We start from the raw sequence: 23785 nt of genomic DNA, 5'->3' as shown, positions 1-23785 counted from the left end.
CTTCTCCATCTATGATCTTCTACTAAATGGATTAACTTCACTAATGCACTGCTCAGTTTAAAAATGGAACATAACACCTGTGGCCTACCCCTGCCAAAAACTCATTTTCCACTCTTATTTTTGCAAGGCACTCCATGGCTAAATGCCCAATTATAAAAAAATCCATCTAAGGTGGAAAGTCACAATTGTTACTTTTATTCATTTCTTTTTGGGAAAAAACTCATATTGGTAGGACAATTTCACTATCCATTTGATCATGCTAATTATAGACATGATAATTTCCTAGTCCACATCCACAGTAGAGGAGAGAGAATTAGTCTAGCTTCCTTTCCTTCTCCTGTTCCTCAAGTTATTTTAGTTCCTTCTTGGAGTAAAATTTGGAAAAAAGTGGCAAGACCAAAGGCTGGCTAAATCTCAGCCTATACATGAACATACCAAACCATATACACTCATCTTTCTATGTGTTTAATTCCACAGAGTATTTTCTATAACATAAATTAATTCCACACTAATTTTTAATACACTGTAAGGCTATTAAATAGAATTTTTTGACCCTATTAAAAGATACCAGACTTGCTTAGATATTACTGAAATTAAAAGAAATTATAAGAAATCTGAAAAGCATTTGCATACCAAAATATTTGAAATGCCTCTGTTTTTAGGTTCCTAATGGGAATACACGTTACTAAGATACTGATGAATTTTCATGACACTTTAAGACAACATAAGTATTTCAAAGATGAAGATCAATTTCCCATTACTGCTTTGTTCTGCTGCTATAACTTGGACTACCTAGGCATTTTATCTCGCTGAAGAACTCAATCAAAATAAAGTCATTGTTCCCAGATATCTAGACATTCGTAGTGAGAAATTCAGACGGCATCAAGACGCAAAATCAGCTTGTCAGCAGAACTGCTTGAAGAACTTGATTTCTCTCAACCTACTGATCATTTCAGATGCTAAATTTAAAAAATAATCTCATCATATTTTAAGAAGATATAGGGGGAAAAAAGATGACCTTAATGGAAAATTTCTCTTTTAACACCTAAGTCTGAAAGCTCCTGATGACCTCAGTTCCTTGTATGCAGGGAATGAAGCAAAAATCTTCCACTTTCATCAAGTGCATTGCTACATACAAGCTCAATTTACCTCATTAAATACTACAACGTGACCATCAAACACAAAATCACATAAATAAGGACTTTCCTCAGTAACTGCAGAACGAAGAATTTGGCAGAAGACTTAGCTCTAACCCTTCTTGACCTTTAAATGCTTTATCTTGCAACTTTATTTTTAAGCTGGTAATAACTCCCATGGGGGAGAAAACTTTATGGACAATCAAGGGGAATACCCTTGTTCAGTTACTGTAAGCTGTAAGACATATAAATATCAGTTTGTTATAGTTAAAAGTACTGATGAACACTCTCGCCAGTTACACTCAAATGTCTTTCCTCAAATTCACCAAATCTCTTTTTCAAAGTGTTTCAGAATGTAATTACTGTGTTGTAATGAGCTTCCTCATCACCATAAGCTGTTTTTCAAGCAAGTCTGATTTCAGAGAAATGGCAGATGAAATGCTGTAAAGATTATATTGGAGGAGAGAAATCAGATTGGTTTGTGGCCAGATGTCATCTGGTTAACAGATGAACATTTATATTGTATTACTAAACAAACCAGTAGCTTACCCCTACTGCAATCATCAGGCTACTATGTAATTTTTTTTCCATTTGTTCAGAAAATAATATCGTATTTTATCACATCCTTAAAAAACCAAGCATCTTGAAATTATCTGATCCTCACGTCAGCCAGCATACTTGAAGTTTCCCAACATCTTTTTAATTTTTTAATTTTTTTTGTGGCTGGACATAAACTCACCAAAAATGTTAAAGCAACGATAACATTTGATTCCAGGCTATGTGACAGAATGCCCTTTTGCTGTACTTCAGGTATCCCAAACTTCTGTGATATGGGTGGATAGGCAGGATTCAAGACGTTCAGAAGGAAGGAAAGATCAAAATGGATTAAATGAAGCAACAGGCAGAAGGTGACTGATACTATCTACATTTTATTTTATTGCCACAAGACGTTCTTCATTTCAGAAATCATTTTGGATTATCTGTGTAATTCAAGGGATATCTGCAGTAAATTCTGTAGTACTTGTCAACCTCTCTTTGAGGGAACACACTCAATACCCAGTATCAGACCTTCTTCACTGACACCAGATGTAACACAGTAGACTTTCCAATAGTTAGTTTTTCCATCAGAAAAACTTGCTTCTGAAGATACTCCTGCAGGTATGTGGTGATTATATAACAGGACTTGCACAGGTAACTACTATCACCATCACTTTAAGTGGCACTTAGGAGATACTCTTGAGGGCAATTTTGGCAGGACAGCCAAAGGCTAGTATAGCACCAAAACTGGAAAGAGTCCATGAAGGCCGTGAATCCTTCTCCCTGCCTTTTAAGGGTCTGACAGTATGTATGACAACATACATATATATAACAGTATAACCTGGCTCTGCTAATGGAACAGCACAGCAGATGCTACAGTCTACACAGATATCAACATTAATCTGGTCTTGTTCATCAAGGTTGCTAAAAGAAAAGGACAAGGGCAAAAAAAGTTTCCTAACACTTTTTGCAAAGCCACTAGCATGGTGAAGCAATCCAATTTGACAGACACAAACACTGTATGCAGCTCAATACTACAGACCTAAAAGCTTTTTCCCCTCCTCCTTCCTTTTGTTTGCTACTTATACAGCATAATAGTCTCTTAAGACTGGATTCTCTTTTCTTTTCCTTGTCATCTGCCTTTACTCTTGCAAAAAACACTACTCACATTAACTTAATCAGCTACTCCTTCAAATGTAGTTTAAAAAGTCTTAAAATTCTAATTTTCCCTTCATTTCTTTCCTAAGAAAGACAGAGGCAGGCAGAACTGAAAGAATTTAAATTACACACGATTTAACTGAAATACTTATCTCAAACTTACATCTCTATACTGCCCACACAGAAGATAATCTCGCTGTATGAGGCTGTGTTAAGATAATCACCTAGCAATGCAAAAGGCATTTTACAGATCATTAACTGTGATTATAGTTTTGCAAAAACACTACATATGAATAAAAACAAAGGATAGAGATTTAAATTTAATAAAGATACCCAACACAGACAAAACTATGGTACTTGAAAATTTTAGCACCTTGCAAACAAATTGCACCATAATTTTTTAATTACTTAGAGGCAGGCTTCAACTGGAACTAATTTTCAGGATAACTGCGAGGACCACTGCCTGGCCTACACAATTGCAGCACAATCACAAGAAACATGGGTGACTTATGTTTTGAGAAGTTATCCATCTTTCAGCCCCAAAACAGGACCTTTGCTGATGTCATCAGTCCTGAGAGAGGTTTATCATTTTTAAAACAAGATTCTCAACCTCTCCAAGTTATATCAGTATTCATACCACCTAAACTAAATCCTTTCCCTGCAATTTAAGCATCATTTTACTTTTCTTATCCAAGGTAAGTAGAACAGGCTATATGCCTCCTCAGTGCAGCTGCCTTTTCTAGATTTAAAACTCAGTTATTTTCAGTTTTCTCTTGCCATTTCTGACTCCCTCCATTACTTTGGACATACTGTGTGCTAGGCTTGCAATCACTGTTTTCTACTGAACTTTCTCCATTTGGCCAACATAAAGTGCGCTACCCAAAACAGGACTGTGTCATGTATTTTACAGGCCATAATTCTGCTTGTATATCCCTATGTGACGCTGGACATTTCTACAGTGGAAAATACTGTTGATTCATGTTCAGCTTTTCATTCAGTACAATAGCCAGATCCTTTCCTAAGGAACAGCTGCATAAGCTGGTTTTATCCTCATTTTATGTTTCCCCAGCTGCATTTTTGCTTAAATGTAGTACTTCCACATGCCCGTAAGGAGCCACCACTTGCTGTTCCTTCAAACCACTTCTCAAGACTGTAAGCATCACTATGAATCCTAATCCTGTCCTTCAGCATGCCTGCAGCACCCCTCGGTTTTACGTGACCTGCGGGCTCAACTGGCAAGTTCCTCTGCTGCATCAAAGTCCTTAACTAAAATACTTAACAGTGAAAAGCCATGAAATATACTGCTCTATACCACTGCCTAGTTTTTTGTTTGGATTTTTCATTTTGGGTTTTTTTTTGGCAGTGAAATGGTCCATAACTACCCTGAGAATGGAGCGTTATAATTTTCCAGGCAGGTCTGCAATCACACTAACAGAATTTATTCCAGGGCATAGCTCCTCTTTTTCCTCAGCTTATTAGAATGGCATGAGAGAAAGTATCAAGAGGTTCACTTAAGTCAAGTTATAAAACATCAACAGATCCTCCTCTAGTCACGAGGTCTGTCACCCTATCAAAGGAGGAAATTAAATTGATTTTGACATTGTTTGTTCTTGAGACAGCTCTTAGTCATCATTCTGTTATCTCTTGGCTTTCAAACAGTACAGCAATCATTTGTTTCAGGTTATTTTAGAGAAACTAAAGGTAACTTGACAGGGTCAACAAATCCCTTGTTCTTTCTTTCTTCATTTTCAAAGAGTAGTATTGTGTTTGCCATTCTCCACTCTGTCATCTCACCTGTAACCCATCATTTCTGAAAGGCACAGCACTGAGTTCACCTCAGGAACTAGCTGAAGTGAACTACAAGGAGCTCAGCCAGGCCACTACCAATTTAAAACCATTTCACAAAATCAAGCACTGGAACATGTTTCTTCTTAAGAGGTGAGACATTGTCCTCTGGATGCTCCCCACTGGATGCAGAGAAGGTTAAGGCATCTAGCTAAAAGCAGATGTTAACCTTCTAATGGTAAGATTAGAAGACACAAACCCTAAACTCCAGATCCTGCTGTATTAACATTTCGCTGTCAGGTAGCCAAAGTCTGACATAACTAGCAATTTCGGTTCAGCCTCAGACACAATTTACAAAAAGCCCTATCTTCCTGATCTCCAGTTTTCACATCAAGTTACATAACTGAGTTTTGTTGCCCAACACATCTCTCCTTTCCTTCATGGTTACCTTTTTGAGTCAAACTACAAAATCCTATATTACCGTACCAATCATGAGAATTATTCTTCCAAGTATACACTAAGTAAATACCTTTGAACAGATAACATCTCTTTTTGTTTATTCACTTGATATCCTGTGTTAGAATACTGATTCTCTGCTTTTCAGCACTGTGATCTGCTCCCCTCCGTTTCCATGCTCAATATTCCAACAGTGAAGATTAGTCTGTCCCCTTTTGTTTTACGTCCCACCAGTGAACAATTTACTTTAGAACACTCACTAATAGAGACATTATAAATACAGCCCTCTCTCTGCAAGCAGAGATGTTCTGCTACCATAAACACATAAAAAATTAAAAAAAAAGCAAGGACAGAAACACGGATTGAAGTGATTTAACTCACAATTCTTTACATTCTCTCTCCTTACAGATCCACCTACCACATCAGAACACACAGATCTCATTTTTTCTTAATTCTATTTTGTTAATTTTGAATTACTTGATTCTTACATTTATGTCTTCATAATGTGAATAGACTGTCACTGCCTTGTAACTAATTTTCTTTTATATTCAGAGTACTCCCCATCAACATCTGTGATGCTTGCAGCTCTCTTTAGAAAGCAAGCTAGTTGAAACTGGCTTGGAACTGGAAAAAAAGATACTGCAAAATATTGTAGCAAATAAAACCAACTGATAAGCCTCTTCACCTCTTCCCTTGTCTACTTGCCATGCATATGCTTTTGTGCTAAGGGGATGTAAAACAGGGACAGCAGCACAAAATTACTTACACAGTGGTAATCTCTAAATGAATTTTTGAAAGCTGCACAACTTACGCAATCTTGGCACACACTGAGCACTTCCACTGCCCGTCAGCTGCCACGTCACGACACTTGTTGCAAACTCGAAGTTTGCAGGTTTGGCACAGGTCTCCTCTGTCAAAGATTAAGCCCAGGCTTTTCTGACAGCGAACACAGACTCTGCTGTTGTCCTGTTGACAATGACGGTTTCCACCTTTCCTTCTCACTTCCAGAAGCTCATTTTTCAATTTCCTAGAAGTAAGAAAACAAAATCTTTTAGTTTGGAGATATGATTCAATGATCTGTAAGAATTTTTTAACAGATTAAGATTTAGCACTAAAAACTGCAAGATACGAATACATACAATTAGGGTTTTTTTTATATTTGCTGTATTTTTGGCACTTATTTGACAAAGAAAAATAAATCCATCCTCCACCTCTCAAACATGCAGCCAAGAGGAAAATCTTGTGGTAGATCAGTACAAGTAACTGCAGACAGCTGAGCAGTTCTGGACAATCGGTAAACCATCTTTGCTTGTTCCTCATCAATAATTCAAGTCATGCTGAGCCCAGGTTGACAGCAACTCAAAACTGGGACTATCCTGAGCATTCACAGAAGAAAACAAACAAAATCTTTCCTGTAATTAGTGTGTATTTAATACCATGCCAGTGCAGTTATCTAGGAATGCATACACAATGCTACACTGGCTAACTCAAACCATGTAAATAGATAGTGGTGTTACAATGGGATGTCAAAACTTAAAAAAAAAAAAAAGAAAAGAAGAAAGGAGAAAGTCGGTTTAAATATTGTGACTTGCAGATTACTAGTTCTGCCACTGACTCTGCAAGATAAAAATACTTGCATTTAAGACCTAATTTTGAAGGCTGCAATTCCAATGGTGCATGAGTTGGGTCCTTATTGAGAAAATAACTGTAAGTGAGATGTAACTACCATATTTCCAACAGCAAAAAATTGAATTTGAAGAGAAAGAGTCTGGAAGGATGACAGGAAAGGCAGTTTTCTATGCCTGTCTTCCCAAACCAGGGACTCAAGCAGGACCCGATCATAAGCCAAACCTATCACTAATAGCTCCTTGTGCCTGACAATAGCTCCTGACCTCACTCCAGAGCTCTCCCTTCCACGTCACAGCCTCTAGCTCTCACCCCTCCACCCTGACCCACAGAACCATCTAGATTGGAAGGGAATATTGGAGGTCAGCTAGTCTAAACTCCCAGCCAAAGCAGGCCGACCAGACTGGGCTGATCAAGGCTTTGATCTGATTCAGGCAACTGAATCTTGAGTAACAGAGTAACTCTGAGTAAAGAGTCTACAATGTCTCTGTTCCTGAACCTGACTGATTTGATGTTATCAAAGAATCACAGAATCACCAGGGTTGGAAGGGACCTGTGAGACCATCAAGTCCAACCTTAAAAAAAAAACAAAAACAAAACAAAAACCAAAAACCAACAGCAACAAAACAAAAACACAACACCCCACCACATCACACCCACCCACAAACCAATAATCTTGGGCACTAGAGCATGCCCTGAAGAGCCATGTCTATATGTTTCTTAAATACCTCCAGGGATGGTGACTCCACCACCTCCCTGGGCAGGCTGTTCCAGTGCCTGACCACTCTCTCAGTAAAGTCATTCTTCCTAATATCTAATCTAAACCTCCCCTGCTGCAACTTTAGACCATTTCCTCTGGTCCTGTCATTATTCACTTGGGAGAAGAGGCCAACACCCACCTCTCTACAACCTCCTTTCAGGTAGTTGTAGAGGGCAGTGAGGTCTCCCCTCAGCCTCCTCTTCTCCAAACTAAACATGCACAGTTCCCACAGCCTCTCCTCATATGACTTGTTCTCTAATTTTTTTGGGGGGAGTGGGGGGGTGGTGTTGGTTTTGTTTGTTTGGGTTTTTTCTTGGTTTTTATTTTATTTTTTTTTTAAAAAAAACATTCCTAATATCTAACCAGAATCTTTCAGAATCTCCCACATTCCAGCTTGTTCTGATTGCCTCTTTTTCTTTCACTGGGTACCTCTGAAAAGAGTCTGGCTCCATTTTTTCAATATCATCACTCTAAGGACTTGAAGACAGCAACCACATCTTGCCTTTGCCTTCTCTTCTGAAGGCTAAGCAAACTCAGATCCCTCTGCCTCTCCTCCTACATCAAGTGTGCTTCAGCCCTCTAAACGTCTTGATGGCCCTCCATTGAACATGCTCCAGTATGTCAATGCCCCTGCTGCTCCAGGGACCCCCAAACTAGAAACTGTATTCCAGGTGTGGTCTCACAATTGCTGAATAGAGGGGGGATAATCACCAGCTTCAACTGCTAATGTAGTCCTGTATGTCATCAAAATTGTTATGTCCACTCAACCCTTCTCAGCTGAAGCTCCATCTGCTCAGCCCCCAGGCTCCTCTTATCCTCTCAGCCATCTCAATCTTTTCAGTAAACAACCTACAGGTGCCCTGCTGTCTTCAGGCTTTTTTCTGACTTTCCCCACCTCACACCCCACAAAACCACCGTATATTAAGATCCTCCATCCCTTCAAACCCTTCCTGCACTCTGCCCTACACAAGACTGCCTCCTCCCCAGGGCATCAGTTCAACAGCTGCTAAGTTCTTTCAAATGCCAGTTTTACATGCCTGGGTGTAGCTGCATCCCCATTCCCTCACCTTTCCCTATGCTCTCCTTCATGCACTGCCATAAGCCAAGAGCCTCCAGAGTCCCTCTATCATGAAGCACTCCACTGAAACCACAGTCTCTGAATACACACAGATGCTTTAAGGGGGATTTAAAAAAAAAAAAAGGCTTCCAGCTTCACCTAAAGATCAATAAGAAAGTGTCAGGAAGAAAAACACTTTGGGAAGTTAAAATCAATAAAAGATTACAGGTCACAGCCCAGTGAAGGAGGCTGGGAACATTGCTTAGGCCACCAGGGACTAAGCTCTGGCAGAATTAGGTTATTTGTGGATACATTGCCTTGCTAAAAGGTTGGCTAGCATTTTGTTTCCCACTGGGATCCCACAAACAGCAGCTGCTCTGCAGCCACCTGGCCTGCAGATGCTCAACCTCTGACAGCTTTTGAAAAAAGGGCATGTCCAATCCCTCCAGGCAGCCACTACGAATCCTGTCAAGCGCTTTCCTCTGTTGGCCTCTGTTCAAAAATGATTTCTTCATTCCATTTTGGACTCTTCTCCCACATTCAATCCAAAAAGCCTCTCTCATAGCCATAGCCTTCAAAAGTCTGCCCAGGCTTCACGAGCTTTCTTGGTACTTTACTAACTGTTCTTGCAGTTTATTGATTGCATCTTACATCTACCTACCTCCTGCAGAGATACACTTAGTTACAGGTCTGTGTCGATTTTCCTCTTCTGTCAATCATCCAGTTCCAAATGGAGATGCGTGACCTGCACTACAGCAACTGCCAACTGCGCTGCAAAATTGCCATTGTGCATAGGAAAGGCAGATAATCAACACTTTTGCCACTGCCTCGTTGTATCTACCTCCTAAACAAGCCTGCCTTCAAACAGCAAAAGTCAATTTATCTGCTGCTTCCGGACCAAGAACTAAAGGCCAACCCCCCTAGCCCCCAGCTACCAGAATGCTCTTGACCACAACATCTACATCTGTACTGGGTTTACATGGCAGGGCTTTGGCACTGGAGAGGGCTACAGGTGTGGCCTCTGTACGTTGAAATCAGAGGCTGTGTCTTTGTAAGGAGAGCCAGTTCCAGCTGCCTCCAAAGCAGATCCATCAATGGCCAAAGCTGAGCCCCTCAGCAAAACTGGTGGCACTTCTGTGATAACATATTTAAGAAAGGGTAAAAAATGCTGCACAGCAGCTATTAGCAAGAGGAGTGAGGAAAACGTGGAATAGCCCTGCAGACACCAAGTCAGTGAAGGAGGAGGAGGAAGAAGTGCTCCAGCTGCCAGATTTCCCTACAGCTCATGGAGAAGGTCATGGTGAAGCAAGGTTGTCTCCCTGCAGCCCATGGAGGACCCCTTGCTGGAGCAGGTGAGCATGCCCTGAAGGAAGCTGCAGCCCATGGAGAGCTCCTGGACCAGGCTCCTGGCAAGAACTGCATCCCATGGGCAAGTGATAGCTTACTGTGCTTTGAGCAAGGGGGTGGGATCTCAGTGACCCACAGTTAGTATGACGCCGTCACTTTGGTAATTACTTTGGTAATTATCATAACTATAGACTGCATCCAGGTGTCTAATTTGAAACAAAACCCTCACTAAATTCCTTCCATTCCAGCCTTCTCCCGCACCCCTGCAACTCTCAGGCCCTTTCATGCTTAATCAGAAGCATCACTGGGCACAAAGTCTGTGTTTCAAAGAGTTCCAATCTAAAATAAGGAAATCTCTACCAGCCTGAACCAGTAAACAGTGTGTTTTTAAACAAAAGCTTGCTTAGAGATTAACATGTTGAAATACTTATCGATATTCTTTTGACATTAAAAAGGTATTATTCCCACTGTTCAGCAGTGGTGATTGAAACAGTATTTTCCACTGTTTACGTGATACAAAATCTTGAATCCTTCTCAGATGAAAGTTGATCTGCCAACAGCATGAATTCTGAAAAGTGTTTGCTTTCTTGTTTTTTAATACAGAGCTGCCTTTCACGACTGAGATAAAATAAGTCAACCTGTAGCTTCTCTGCTCACTTAATCCAACAAATAAAATAGAAAAATTAAAAAAGCAAGCAAAGAATGTAGTCAGATACACTGGATGTGAACTTTCTTGTGAGATTCCCTGTACTATTTGTTGAATTGAACTACTGACAGACTATAATAAATATGTTTGAATCTGAAGAATTAAGGAATGAAATGTCTCAAGGGCCAGGAAGAGTGGGAGGAAGTGGGCAAGTCATCTGAAAAAAGCCTCTAAACAACCACAGCCTACCTGCACTAGCTATGCAATGTTGAAAAGGGATAACAAGTGCAGCATGTAGCTGGACTGAGTTACCACTACTCTTAGCTTCCCAGACAGGAATCAGCTGTATTCTAAATGCTCATGAGCTCACCTTAATTTTAAAGGAATCTATTTAAGCATACAGTTTGATATTTGTAATCTCAAATATTAAGCAAGAATTAATCTTTCTCAATCCTTTTCTAGTAATTCAAAAAAGAAAATAAACTCAGCTGAAGTCAATTTCATAAGCAGCTGGAGAAAAAAAATCCTATCATATGCCAAAGTTTCTAAACCATCTATTACAATAGATGTTTGATAGAAGATGGCTATTAAAAACAAATTTGTTACTGACAAAGACAGCTGAATACTTAGCCATTCCTCTCTGAATTTATATCAAGATCTCTCTACTCTCTGTGAAAATATGTTGAGTGCAATGGAGAAGAGTTGTGTTGCAAATAGTATTCCAAGTAACACTGAATGACTTAATCTAAGCCTTTCCAAACGGGGCCTAAAAGGCCTTTATAAAATATCAAAGCAGGAAACAAAACAAACAAACAAACGACTTAGCTAACACCAAATTTGAGAAATAAATCAGATCCTAGATTAAGTCCATCTAACAAGTAAATATGAAAATGCGATGCCTTGAAAAGATGAGGGGAAAAATGCAGGCACCAAGGACCACAATTCTACAAAACCTAAACTAAGGAGCACCAAGCAGTTGTAGCTCTTGGTACAGTTGCCCACCACCTGCAAGAGACACAAAAGTGGCCCTAAAAGTGTCTGACTCTTCCCCATTGATGCCAGAAGTCACGAGGTGGTCAAAGGTGCTTGTTCCCTCAGAGGGACAGCCTCCATAGATGGAAGATTCCCAAATCCTCATAATCCTGCAAAAAGTAAGAAGCAATGAAAAGCCTTAACGGATTCATTTTTTCTTATTGGTGCACTTTACCCTAGACAACATTTATTCCCCAAAGATTGAAAAGCAGAATAGTTATACTGCTGATAGAAGCAAGACACTCACTCTCACTGCTCAAGCCATTCACTTAAATGAATGCCAAACAAAAAAACAACAAACTGTTTTATTGTTCGTTCTTTTGGTTTTTAACATTTATTCCCCAAAGATTGAAAAGCAGAGTAGTTATACTGCTGAAAGACGCAAGACACTCACTGCTCAAGCCATTCACTTAAAGGAATGCCATGATTGGCTCTAACTCTATAAGCATGATCCACTTGCTTTGAGTCAGATAACTCCTTTTTTTTAAAAAAAAAAAAAAAAACAACCAAAAAACAACAAACTGTTTTATTGTTCGTTGTTTTGGGGTTGTTTTTTTCATTCCAGTAGGATTTTGATAAATTTATCTCTTCTCCTCTCCCTCTTTTGAACAACCACTATTGAATGTAATGGCATACATGATTCCTCAGTTTGATTTTCAAATTTCTCCTGCATCTTCCTTCTCCGCATGTCAAAAATCTTTTTCATCTTAAGATGTGGAATAGAAAAATCCAAGTATTCCTAATTTTATTTTGCCATTCTAAATTCCAGAGTTCAAAGAGTTATTAAAAAAATACAGTTAAAAAACCTCCACAAAGCTGTTCTCAACCAACTATAGTTAAAGACGTCAGCTGGCAAAAAAATTAAATATATGAGATTGTTCCAGTCTTGCACCTGTTTCTCAAGAAAGTTCTATTTCCTATATGAATGAGTTGACACATCCTCCTTCTGAAGCTGTGCAGCTGTTAACTTAAATACTAGAGAATTTTTGTGTGCACAAACTGGTATCAAGACACTTCTGGAGGCTGAGGGAGAAATTAAATTTCCTCCCTGGACTGATTGCCAGTACCTCCTCCAAATTCAAGCAGATTCTCTCCACTGTCTGACACAACATGTGGAAAGTAAGAGTAAATATTTTTGACAATTCACAAAAGGATGGAGTATTACCAATATCCACTGAGATCTCCTTGCATTGTAAAATCTAGCCATTTGAGTACCTGAAGTATTTTTTAGGTTCTTATTTTATAAGCACAGATTTTCATATTTTGTGTATGTAACAGATCTGTATGACAAAAACTGCCTTAAGAATGTCTGAGTACAGAGGTATATTGGTGGCAACAAAAAGAAACAGGGAAAGGCAAAGAATGAATTTACAAAGGAAAAGAGAACTGGCATAACGAATGGCAGAAGACAAGGAAGGAGGCATGGAAACTGAAATGATATTGGATACTATAATGATGACAAACTTCCACAGATGAACTGTTTTCTGAGCAAATACCTCATCCTCTCAAGTAAAATGCAAACAGCTGGTTGGTTTCTTACTAGTCTTTGATAAAATAAATTGTACCCAGAGTATGAGAATCAATCACCATCACAAATTTTCAGCAAAGGAGTATCTTCGTACTCGAAGAACACTGGAGAGCAAAACAGGCATCTCTGCCCTTAGATTACTGGGAACAGCAACTAGTTTTTGATGGAAAAGTCTCTGGTTCAAAGAATAGCAATGTGTTAAATTCACTTGACAAATGAGATAGCTGCCAGACAAGCAACCTCCTAACTTCCCATACAAGTATGGATGAGCAATATGTTGTAACATAAGGACTCTTTCCTTAAAATATTTATAGGCCAAAAACAGAGACCATATACAATACTATATGCTCTCTTGCAATCATTCAGTGCTTATAAACAAGTCCAAATGTATAATCAACAAGCAGTCAATGCCCATTCCCGTTACTCAGTATTTTATTTTCTAAAGTACTTACCCGTAGTTACCACACGGTGGTATCCATGCTAACAGTTTCTCCTACATTGTAATGAAGTTAATACCCTAAATTGGTTCTATGGATCTCTTCAGACACATAAGGAGATGCCATTTTAGCTAACTGAAAAGACGGGAATGCCAACTTTCCTTTTCAATACAGAATAGGGGTTGGTGGAATTCTTACATTACTTGTGGCAACCTAAATGCTAAGGGAATGATTCCAGTAATAACCCAATAAAGCCTTATCCTTGGAATAAACTGGCAACCTCCTCCTTTGTTCTCTCAGTTCAGCAATTATTACTCTGTTGTCTCCTCTTCTAAAAGCATGGTATTCACAGCTATGCTTCATAAAGAATGAAAAGAACCTTTGTATTTTAAACGTTATCTAGAAAAATAGTCAAGGTAAGAAAACAACACAGGTAAGCATTAGATGTGTCCTGCATGTTTGCTCTGTGGCAGCAGAGCAGAGGTGAAGAGCTAGCTCCAAATGCAAAATGCTATGACCACCAGACCGAGTTCCCTGTGTAACACCAGAGCTGGGGAGGATGCACTGGGGCTGCTGTTGGAACAGAAACAAACCAACAGCAGTTAGATGAAACACACCCAGTACAGGGTACACCCCGCTTTCAGCAAATACATTCTTTCCATTTAGTAGTGTTTTCATGACTTGCCACACTACACATTAAATGTGATATGGGTTTTCATAAAAAGGGTCTTTAAAGAAAAAAGCTATTAAAAAATAGTAGAAGGATGGGGAAATAACGAAAAAGATACACGTTTCAGACCAAAACATTCAGTTCAGAGTGTCCTGACTGACATTATCTGGATGCAAGTTTCTCCCAGCAACTTAGGTGTTAAAAAAAGAAACACCCTAATTTTCATCCTCAATATGGTTAAGTTCACTATTTTTAGCTATTTTAGCTCTATGTAATTTACCAGTTTCACCCAAATAATCTTAGCATTTGAAAACCGTCATGATGTCATTCTACTGATGTCAAAAATACTGTAGAGCAATGTTTAGAACACTGTAGGTTATTTGCACAAGTAATCTACTAACACCTTTGAATCAATATTCAAAGAAAACTTCCAGTCACGCAAAATGCACACTTAAAGTTAAGAACATAAACCCTAACATTTATTGAGCAGGTTGCTTATTTGTATTATCAAAACTAGACCACAGAAAGACTGCTTGCTGCCTTCTGTGTTTCTCTCGCATGAAGGTGAAATATTTGTACATCAAATAAAAACACAAGAACAGCCACCTGCACTCCAGAACACAAGTATGAGCAGTGACAGTGAAAATAACTCTTAACAATTTCATTATTTGGACTCCTACACTTATTATTGCTTTCATGTTGCGTAGAAAGACCCTTTCAAGTTACGATGGCTTTTGAAGCCTAATAGGAACAGAAAACACGATTACCAAGAACTAACACAATAATAAAAATTCTTCAGTACAATGTACAAGTAAGCATCTTGCCAAAATGAAAAAAGCCTTGAAAATAAATACAAAGGGACCTGTTCTTCTGCAAAGTACTTCAATAAAATATTGAACAGATTGCACCAAATGGAATTCCTAAGACAACAAATGTTCCTCTGAAGTATACTTATAAGCCATAATTAAAGATATCCTTGCCAAGCTGTATTCAGAAAGAAAAATTATGAAGTCTCCTAGGAAGCAGTTACATACCTAGTTCTTTATAGTTTGTATATCTTGGATGTCTTTTATAAACTACTTTCTACCATTATCAGGCACAGTATGGTGTAGTGACAATTCTCCAAATATACTCTTAATCTGAAACCAATTGGTTCATATACAGGTGCTAGAAGTATGCATAATCATCTCATTGCTTATGCATAAGCATCACATCCTAAACATCATTATATTTCAGATTAACTTCATTTTCAGCCTTTTCTTTGGATGCTCTTTCCATTTGTACCAAAACACAGATAAGTCAATACCACCTGTTGCTTTACTGAACCGCATCCTCCAGAGGTGCCTTGGGTTCTAAAACTTGGTAGTTTTGGCAGAGGGACTCCGGTAGTGCCAAAAAGCTCAGAAAATTAGGGGGTTTAAGACATCATGTTAAAAAAACAACAAAAAATCTAAATCAACCAACCAAAGAAAGTCTATAAAAACTCAGGAGTTTCAACTTTCCACTTGAGTTTGGGAAACAACAGTAGTAGAAAGGAAAGCTTTCTGAGAGTTTGAGAAGCTAGTGATCTGCACTTCATACCAACGCTTGAAATCGATGACTATTGGCACTTCATACATTTCCAAGGCCACCACCTTAGAAAACTGAAATACTTACTTTGAAATGCTTAGCCTATTACAAAACAGACTACAATGCCTGGAACAAACAGTGCTCCATCTGTTGTCTTGTGTTCTGTTTTCTTCTTCATCTGACAAATCACGAAGGCGATGAAATGATTAATTTGCCCACACCAACACAAAGAAACACCTTTTCTTCCAGTCTTGCAGCAGAAGCACCAATCAGTTTTAGCCCACTCTATTTAGATGGGCTGCTCTGTTTCCCCAGTCAAATGGGCTGCATGCCAATTGGGGCATTGCACTTAGACTTGGTTCTCTCAAGGTAGAAAGACTTCCAAAACCGGCGGCTAGCTCTGCATGGATTTCCAAATAGTAGTTTTATACAAAAGAAACCTTCGCAGGTGCTAAATGTACATCTCTGCAACGCACAATGTTTAAAATGCTTTTTAGCAAATCAAAGGGAAGAACAATGCCTTGGAATACATGGACAGAAACCAGCAAAGGCTGGAAATCCTCCCTTTCTCATCCATTACACTCAGCAGCCTCACCAACACCAAGCCCTGCACGCATCCACACTAAGCTCGTTTCTCAGAACTAGCACTGTATAAAAGTTTAAAAGGGCAGTGGGTAGAAGCGAGAGGAAGCAGCAACAAAATACTGGAAAAGCATATGAACCTTTGCAGAACTGACGCTTAGCTGAACTAACTGAATCTGAGTCATCTAAAAGAGCTGACTCTCAGCCTGCCCCCACACATTGTTCTCTAAACTTTGATTTTTACCTTTTTTTTCTCAGAAAATAACACATGGACTCTCATAATACACTGAGTCTCTACTTCTCCCATCAGCAACTTTTGAGATCCATACCTGAGAACTTCAATTTTATTTATATATTAGTAAATCTACGTCATTTGAAAAATGAAATGTCCCTCCTCCTCCTCCCTATTTTGTAACAGAATGAAATCAGAATGAAAATTTTGTAACAGAACAGAAAAAAAATGCAACAGAAAGAAAAAGACCATTAACTCACCTTTGCACCATGATGCATGGAGTTCTGTACAGAGGCAGACACCTACTTTCTCTCCCTGCAACACCTTCCAAACTTCCCCTTTCCTCATAAAGCTTAGAGTTCCTCTCAGAGGAAGAAAGTTCAGGAACCTTACTAAACCCTCCCATTCACAGGGGGAAAATTCAGCCAAACTGGGCAAAATCTACTGAATCTGAAATTTAAAAAAATTTGCCATATATTTTTGCACTTGTTATCTTTCTTACTTTTTTTCCTTGAAGCAATGGGAAAAAAAAATCTTTTATTTACCACATACCAAGCAATTTTCTTTCTTTCTAATACACTTTACTTTAACTGTGCTGCCTCCCAACACTCATCCTTCTCCCGGTGCATCTAGAAAATCTTCGCTAGGTGCCATAAAAATATCTGTGTCACAGAATATATTTTTTAACAATAATAAAAAGGGTTACCTTATCCTTTTATCTTCAACTTTTTTCAGATATTCATCTCTCTTCAGTACTCCCAATATTGTTTCCCTTTCATGCTCCAACAAGAATGACAAATTGATGATCTCCAAGTGCTTCGTCATGATTCTTCAACAGCTACTCTTTCAATGACTGCTTTCTCCAATCGATTCTTCCAGTGATTTATTTGCACAAGTCCAGAAGCACGTTTGTATCAGACTTGCAAGACCCACACAGTCAAAAGGTATTTAAAAAAAATACTTCTTTAAGTTAACCAGGTGTCAATATTGCATTGCTTTGCCTTACAACTAGGCAAGAAATAAAGGCTGCTTCTTTGTTTCTTCCTCAAGAAAGCCAGTCATTTTCCTGGTTACTGAATGCCCTGCGTCCTTGCTGATGCTCACTGGCACGTTGCAGGCCTTCAGATTGCACTCACAAGCAGCTGCAGAATCAGCTTCCTGGCATAATTGTAGTTTGCAATCACAAAATAGCTGGGTATCCTTATTTCAAACTACCTGAAAGTCAAAACAAACAAGTGTAGGTGATTTTGACATTACCATTGCAGGAAAGGCTTAATCTAGTAATGGTTTGAAAGCCACCAAGAAATGGCTTGCAGACTACCAGGTTATCTCAGGAACTACTTATATGTCATCTTTCCTATGTTTTTGTTTATTTACTTGCTAATGTTTGATTATTATGCTCCCAGAGGGCTATGCAATTATCCTCCTACTGCAATACATTTAAATGACTATATTCACCTTGTAATATTTCCATCCTAACAGTAATAAGCATAGGGGCAGGGGGAGAGAAATGATTCTACTCATTTCCCTTTAAGGGAAAAGTAAAAATTGACAATTGGAAGGTCTGCAGAGGACAGCACTAAATAAAAGACTCACTCAGAACAAGTATACACCTGCATCTTGGCAAGTCATCCATTACACTTGCTTCACAGTCAATTCGGAGAAATAGGAACTTTCAAGGAGTGATTTATCCTCTTACTGCAGACACTTAATTTAGGATGACATGTTCTAGAAATGGCCATTCCCTTCCAGTAAATACAGCGAGAACTTAGAGCGACTTACTAACATGTAAATCAATGGCCAGAACGATCCTCGCCATCAGTACAGACTAGGGGGTGAGGTATTAGAAAGCAGCCCTGAGGAAAGGGACTTGGGGGTGCTGATGGATGAGAAGCTGGACATGAGCAGGCAGTGTGCAGCTGCAGCCCAGAAGGCCAGTCACATCCTGGGCTGCATCAAAAGATGCATTGTCAGCAGGTCCGGAGAAGTGATTCTGCCACTTGGCTCTGCTCTGGTGAGACCTCACCTGGAGTATTGTGTCCAGGTCTGGAGCCCTCAATATGGGAAAGACATGGACCTGATGGAGCGGGTCCAGAGGAGGGCCACAAGGATGATCAGGGAGTTGGAGCACCTCTGCTACAAGGACAGGCTGAGGGAGCTGGGGTTGTTCAGCCTAGAGAAGGGGAGGCTCCTGGGAGACCTAATAGTGGCCTTCCAGTACCTGAAGGGGGCCTACAGAAAGGCTTGGGAGAGCCTGTTTACAAAGGCCTGTAGTGATAGGACGAGGGACAATGGCTTTAAGCTGGAGGGGAGCAGATTTAGATTGGAGATTAGGAGAAAGTTCTTTACTGTGAGGGTGGTGGAGCACTGGAACAGGTTGCCCAGGGAGGTGGTTGAGGCCCCTTCCCTGGAAATACTCAAGGTGAGGCTCAATGAGGCTCTGGACAACCTGGTCTAGTTGGGGGTGTCCCTGCTGACTGCATGGAGGTGGGACTAGATGACCTTTGGAGGTCCCTTCCAGCCTGGAACATTCTATGATCCTATGTAGCCACCGAGAAGTAAGAAAGACAAATTTATCTTTTTTTTTCCCTTTTGTTTTTTTTTGGTCATTTCTACACAGATTTCCAAACAAAACCAGAAGAGACACCATTGTCCAAACTGCAGCTCTGAACTTGCCCTTATTTGGAAAAAGAGTCACTAGGATGCTACTTGGAAAATATCTAAAACTTGTAGTTAATTGGTTGGAAAATCCAGCCTTCAGAGTCTCATAAGTAAACACAAGCACAACCTTCAAGACACTTTTCCTGAAAAAAATTAAGCTATGTGAACAGATGCACATTGTGCCTTGAAGCATACACACATTACATACAATGTACAAACATAAACCCATTTATGCACAAAAACCGCATCCACATCATCATACATAAGGGCAAATACATATGTGTGTATACATAGATGCACATATGCTATAAGCTAATGCAGATATATATTATATTATGCATGCTGGAAGAACTAAGCTTTTAAGAAATCTAACTTTTGTTTGTTTGTTTGTTGTTAAAGCAGCCCTTGCTTCCCTAGCTTTCAACAGTTAGCTCAGAAAGGTTTTAACAAAGAGAATTGAAGAAGTAGTGTTCACAGTTTAAGACAACTATGGGTGTAAGACAAGATGTTCTTCTGTTTCCCTTCCTGACAACCACTGAAGCAGCAAATACTGTTGCCAATGGCATCAAATGAAATTCTTGTGTTGCTTTTCACCAGCCACTTCAGAATATGCTTTGAACTATCCCATTCCCCCAGTTATCTGACTATTTATTAATAAAGGATAGAAATGGCACAATTCAAGTTCAAAGGAGATTTTTTTCCTCATATTAGTCTTACATGTGCATGGGAATTTCATCAGATATCTTATCTGTTTCCATTAGTCTTTAAAATTTTCAAATTAATAAAATTACCACAAAGTATACACAACTAACTTATAAGTATTTTCAACTTTTTCTCTTTTTTTCCCTCTAAGAAAACAGTAATATAAATCTCAGTCTTTCCACAATACAGATTCAACTATCAGTGTCACTTTCATCGGGTAAGAAAATGGGACAGAAAAGTCATACATAAACTGAAAGCACACAAAAAATCAATACAAGGCAGCAATTGCCAATTATGAGCTTACTATTACTGAAAATTGGGAAACAAACAAATCACAGACTACTACTTCTGTCTAGATTGCCATCTTAAACATATAAAGGCTAAGAGAATGAGAAGAGGCTTATCTGAAAAGTGAAATTACTGAAAAGAAAATTAGTTCTGTTTAACTCAAACCAGGACAAAAACACACATGGAAAAAATTTACTTTGATTCTTTGCATTGATTTTAATAGAAAAAATGAAATACAGGAGCATTTTGTTTATTCTTAAGTTCTTGAAAATGGTGTTTCTATTAACACCGTAATGCCAAGTTACCTGTAAGCAAAAGGAAGAAGCCCAACATGTGAATTATACTTCATAATTATCAAGAAGCCTAGCTTCTTTCTTGAACTGCCTAGCAAAATGCCTGGTGAAAACAGTCCTTTCATCCCAACTGGATCCTAACATCAGTGGGGTAGGGAACATGGGGTATGGGCATAAAACTCACAGAGCCAAGTTGAGCAGTCAGAGAATAAGCTAAGTTGCTTGGCTGCTCAAGGTGCTCCAAATTTCTGTTCACTAGTTTTCCTCGCAGGGGTAGCATAGCTCACACTGTATTCTGACAGGCTTTGTTTTTGGTTTTTTTTAAATGAAGAAAAAAGGCCAAGTTTTATTGAAAAAAATGGAAACCCAAGAGGTTAAGGGGAAAAATGAGCAATACAACTAGAAATCTAGGACAATAAAAGTGTTAAAAATGGTCTCTGACAACGCCATTATTGTCTTGATGATGGGCTACAGGTAACTAGGGTTCTTGTAGAACAGCACAGCGGTACAAAAGCAGGCTGACAAGAACACTCCACCTTGTAAGATGTATTCTGGTACTGGGAATTCAGGGAAGAGAAAAACCACTTCAAAGGATTAAGTTGACATCTGGCCACATTTTCTGAGCTTTTTTCTTATAAATCTAAAGAGGTTATTACTCCTATCCAACAAGCCACAAAAATTCCCTTTGGCTAAGCATATCTGTTGCCTTGAATGTCCTGGAAGATTTTTCTCTCAAATACAGGGAGGCACATATGAAAACCAAAATTACTAAGTTGACATACCGTAATTGGGAATCCAATTATTTAATTTGCTACCTGGACCACAGGGTCCAATATACAGACTCCAGAGCAGAACTAAGCAGTGGTAAGAGCGATGAAATCACACTGTCAGATTAGACGGACTTAAAATTAAAGGAAGTGCTACTTTGTCCTGTGCCAGATGTAAATCAGCTGAAAGATCGTGCCCTATTAAGCTTCTTACAGCTTTCATCAGTGAGGAAATCCTAAACCACAGAACACACACCACTGGCAGCAGAGGCAACACATGCAGGTAGAAAGCAGGTAGAACCTAAATCCCACATGAATGGAGATCCTTCTGAGCCACAGCAACCAAGGCAGTCACAGCAACTGCTACTGGCTACTCTCAGGAATAGGCAAGGAAGAGACTGGATTTAGGGGCCAGGGCCAGCACCAGCGGTGGGGGTAAGAGGTTTGAAGGCCTGGAGAGCAGAAACACACCAGAAGAGGTTAACAAAAGAGAGAACAGAAGAATTATACTTATTGCTCACAGGCACAACCTGACACTGCAACTGATCTCCGGGTTACCACTGCCTTCCTGATGAGTCACCAGTTACCACTGCCAGATGAGACTGGCTCAGAAAGACCAGAGCAGAGTCACTGGACAGTGGTCTAGTCAACAAAATTCTAGTACTTGATGCTGACTGCTGACCTTTCAGGGGAACTATGTGAAATTTTAATAGAAATTATTATATTCTTGTTTGTAAAGACAACAGAAACTACATTAGAGTTTGCAATATAGAGAATAATGCAGAATGTCATAATGCTTACCAAATAGGCAGCTAGATAAATGCAAATTCAATTCATGTTACCCACACTGACAAAAAGATGTTTGTAGTAAAAACTATCCTTATAGAAAGACCATCATCATCTGAAATTTTATTCTGTTCACAATGGGTTTTCGTCCTTTCTTTCTATTTTTTACTAAGCATACCTGAGAATAGATCCTTAAGTCCCATTTACAACAAAAATCTTGTGAGTTTTAACTGCTTTTAGCATGTTAATAGTAGGATGTAGCAATTGTCAGGAAATACAATTTTACCTGCTTATGTGTTCAACCAATTCTATGTAGGTTAAAATACCTTGTGAATTAGCAAAAATATTATCCTCAAGAGCTGGGATGGTAGCCTTTTGAATGATCCCATACTCAGTATTAGGAAGATGTAAAACCCTCCAATGACCGTCTTAAAAAACAGCATCCTCAAAATTCCCTCCTTGCTTCGTTGGGGGAACACAGTCTCAAGGACGTTGGCAATAGAGCTTTTGTGTTCAGGGCTGCAGTAACACATCTGCTGCTGAAATAGCCCAGTTTTTCTGTGAGCCAGCTATCTAACATATGTGTACCAACAAGGTAATTGACATGACGTTACCTTCCAGATTTTTTTCTGCACTATGACATTGCTACTCAAAAATAAGAGCTTTCCTAACCGGACACTGCCTAGCTGCTGAAGCTTCAGAAGGTATCTCAAGAGAAGCTCATATTTGTTCAGACAGGATTCCTTTTAAACACATTACACTCATGACATTTGCATAGGTGACACTCTCTACCCCAAGCCACCTTTAACTTTGCATAGGTCAAGTTTCCCCAATTCTTAGATAAGGCTACTCGTGCAAGGCTATCTTTTAGGAAGACAGTGCAAGTCTCTTTACCCGACATGAAGCAGATCTAGTCAAAAATCTCTTGGTCACTGCATCCTACTTCACTCCTGCCTGATTTGACAAATTCTGTGCTGAAATTCTGATAACACTGCCTTCATTCTTCTGTGTGCTGGTACAAGAGGTATCAAAACATCCCCTGCCTCACAGCAGGAGACCTTCTGGTTTAGCTCTGATACCTTTTGTGCTAAGCGGTGGGCATTTCTGTTACACACATAGTTGTTAAACAAAAAGAACAGCAATAGCAAAACCAGCAGGAACGCTTGATCTATGGAAAAGGAGACTAATAACTAATGAGATACTGTTTTTAACAAACCACCACTTAAGACTTCCCTGCTTTAGACAACACATGATTAGAGACCAGGCCTTTATTTCATCATAAGATTTAGTCGTAAAATTTGTTCTCCTCCTTTCCTGTGCTACTTTTTGCTCTCTCTCAAAATAGTCCAAAATAAATCAGCTCACAAAAGCTGAATTACGAACCAAATTAGGGTTTAAAAACAAAAGACAACAGCTAGCATTTAGAAAGTGACAGTGATCCTTTTAACAGACTTTTGGTGTTTCATTAAGCAGCCCTGTGGCTAGTTAGGAAATGTAGTTGTTTTCATCCTAAACTGATCGAAGATTTCACACAACAGAGCATTTGGGGAACACTAAAATGCAGATTAGGACACATGGAAAAACGCAAAATCCCCTAATAGGATGGGGCTAGTTCTAATCTACATTCAATTTGTAGACAGAGTATTAAATTCCTAAGTCAGAGTAATGCACCAACCTAATGTTGGACTTGCAAAGGAACTAGTAAAGGAGAAAGAATGAAGTGACACAAC

General features: G+C 39.2%; 1 protein-coding gene across 1 annotated transcript in view; it reads right to left on the bottom strand.

Annotated features, from left to right (window-relative positions):
• SYTL5 (synaptotagmin like 5) overlaps positions 1–23785 on the bottom strand; it is a 97473-nt gene that overhangs the window by 50889 nt on the left and 22799 nt on the right. The window contains exons 2-3 of the mRNA XM_014954072.1: positions 17265–17773; positions 5884–6099 (exon numbers count right to left, since the gene is read on the bottom strand). Of these exons, the coding sequence (XP_014809558.1) occupies positions 5884–6099; positions 17265–17383 (335 nt within the window). The 5' untranslated portion in view covers positions 17384–17773. The remainder of the gene's footprint in view (positions 1–5883; positions 6100–17264; positions 17774–23785) is intronic.

The sequence above is a fragment of the Calidris pugnax genome, unplaced genomic scaffold (assembly GCF_001431845.1).
Source record: "Calidris pugnax isolate Ruff unplaced genomic scaffold, ASM143184v1 scaffold246, whole genome shotgun sequence".
NCBI classification, from domain to species: Eukaryota; Metazoa; Chordata; class Aves; order Charadriiformes; family Scolopacidae; genus Calidris; species Calidris pugnax.
Note: the sequence above shows the minus strand (reverse complement) of the source record. Positions and strands in the feature narration are given on the sequence as shown.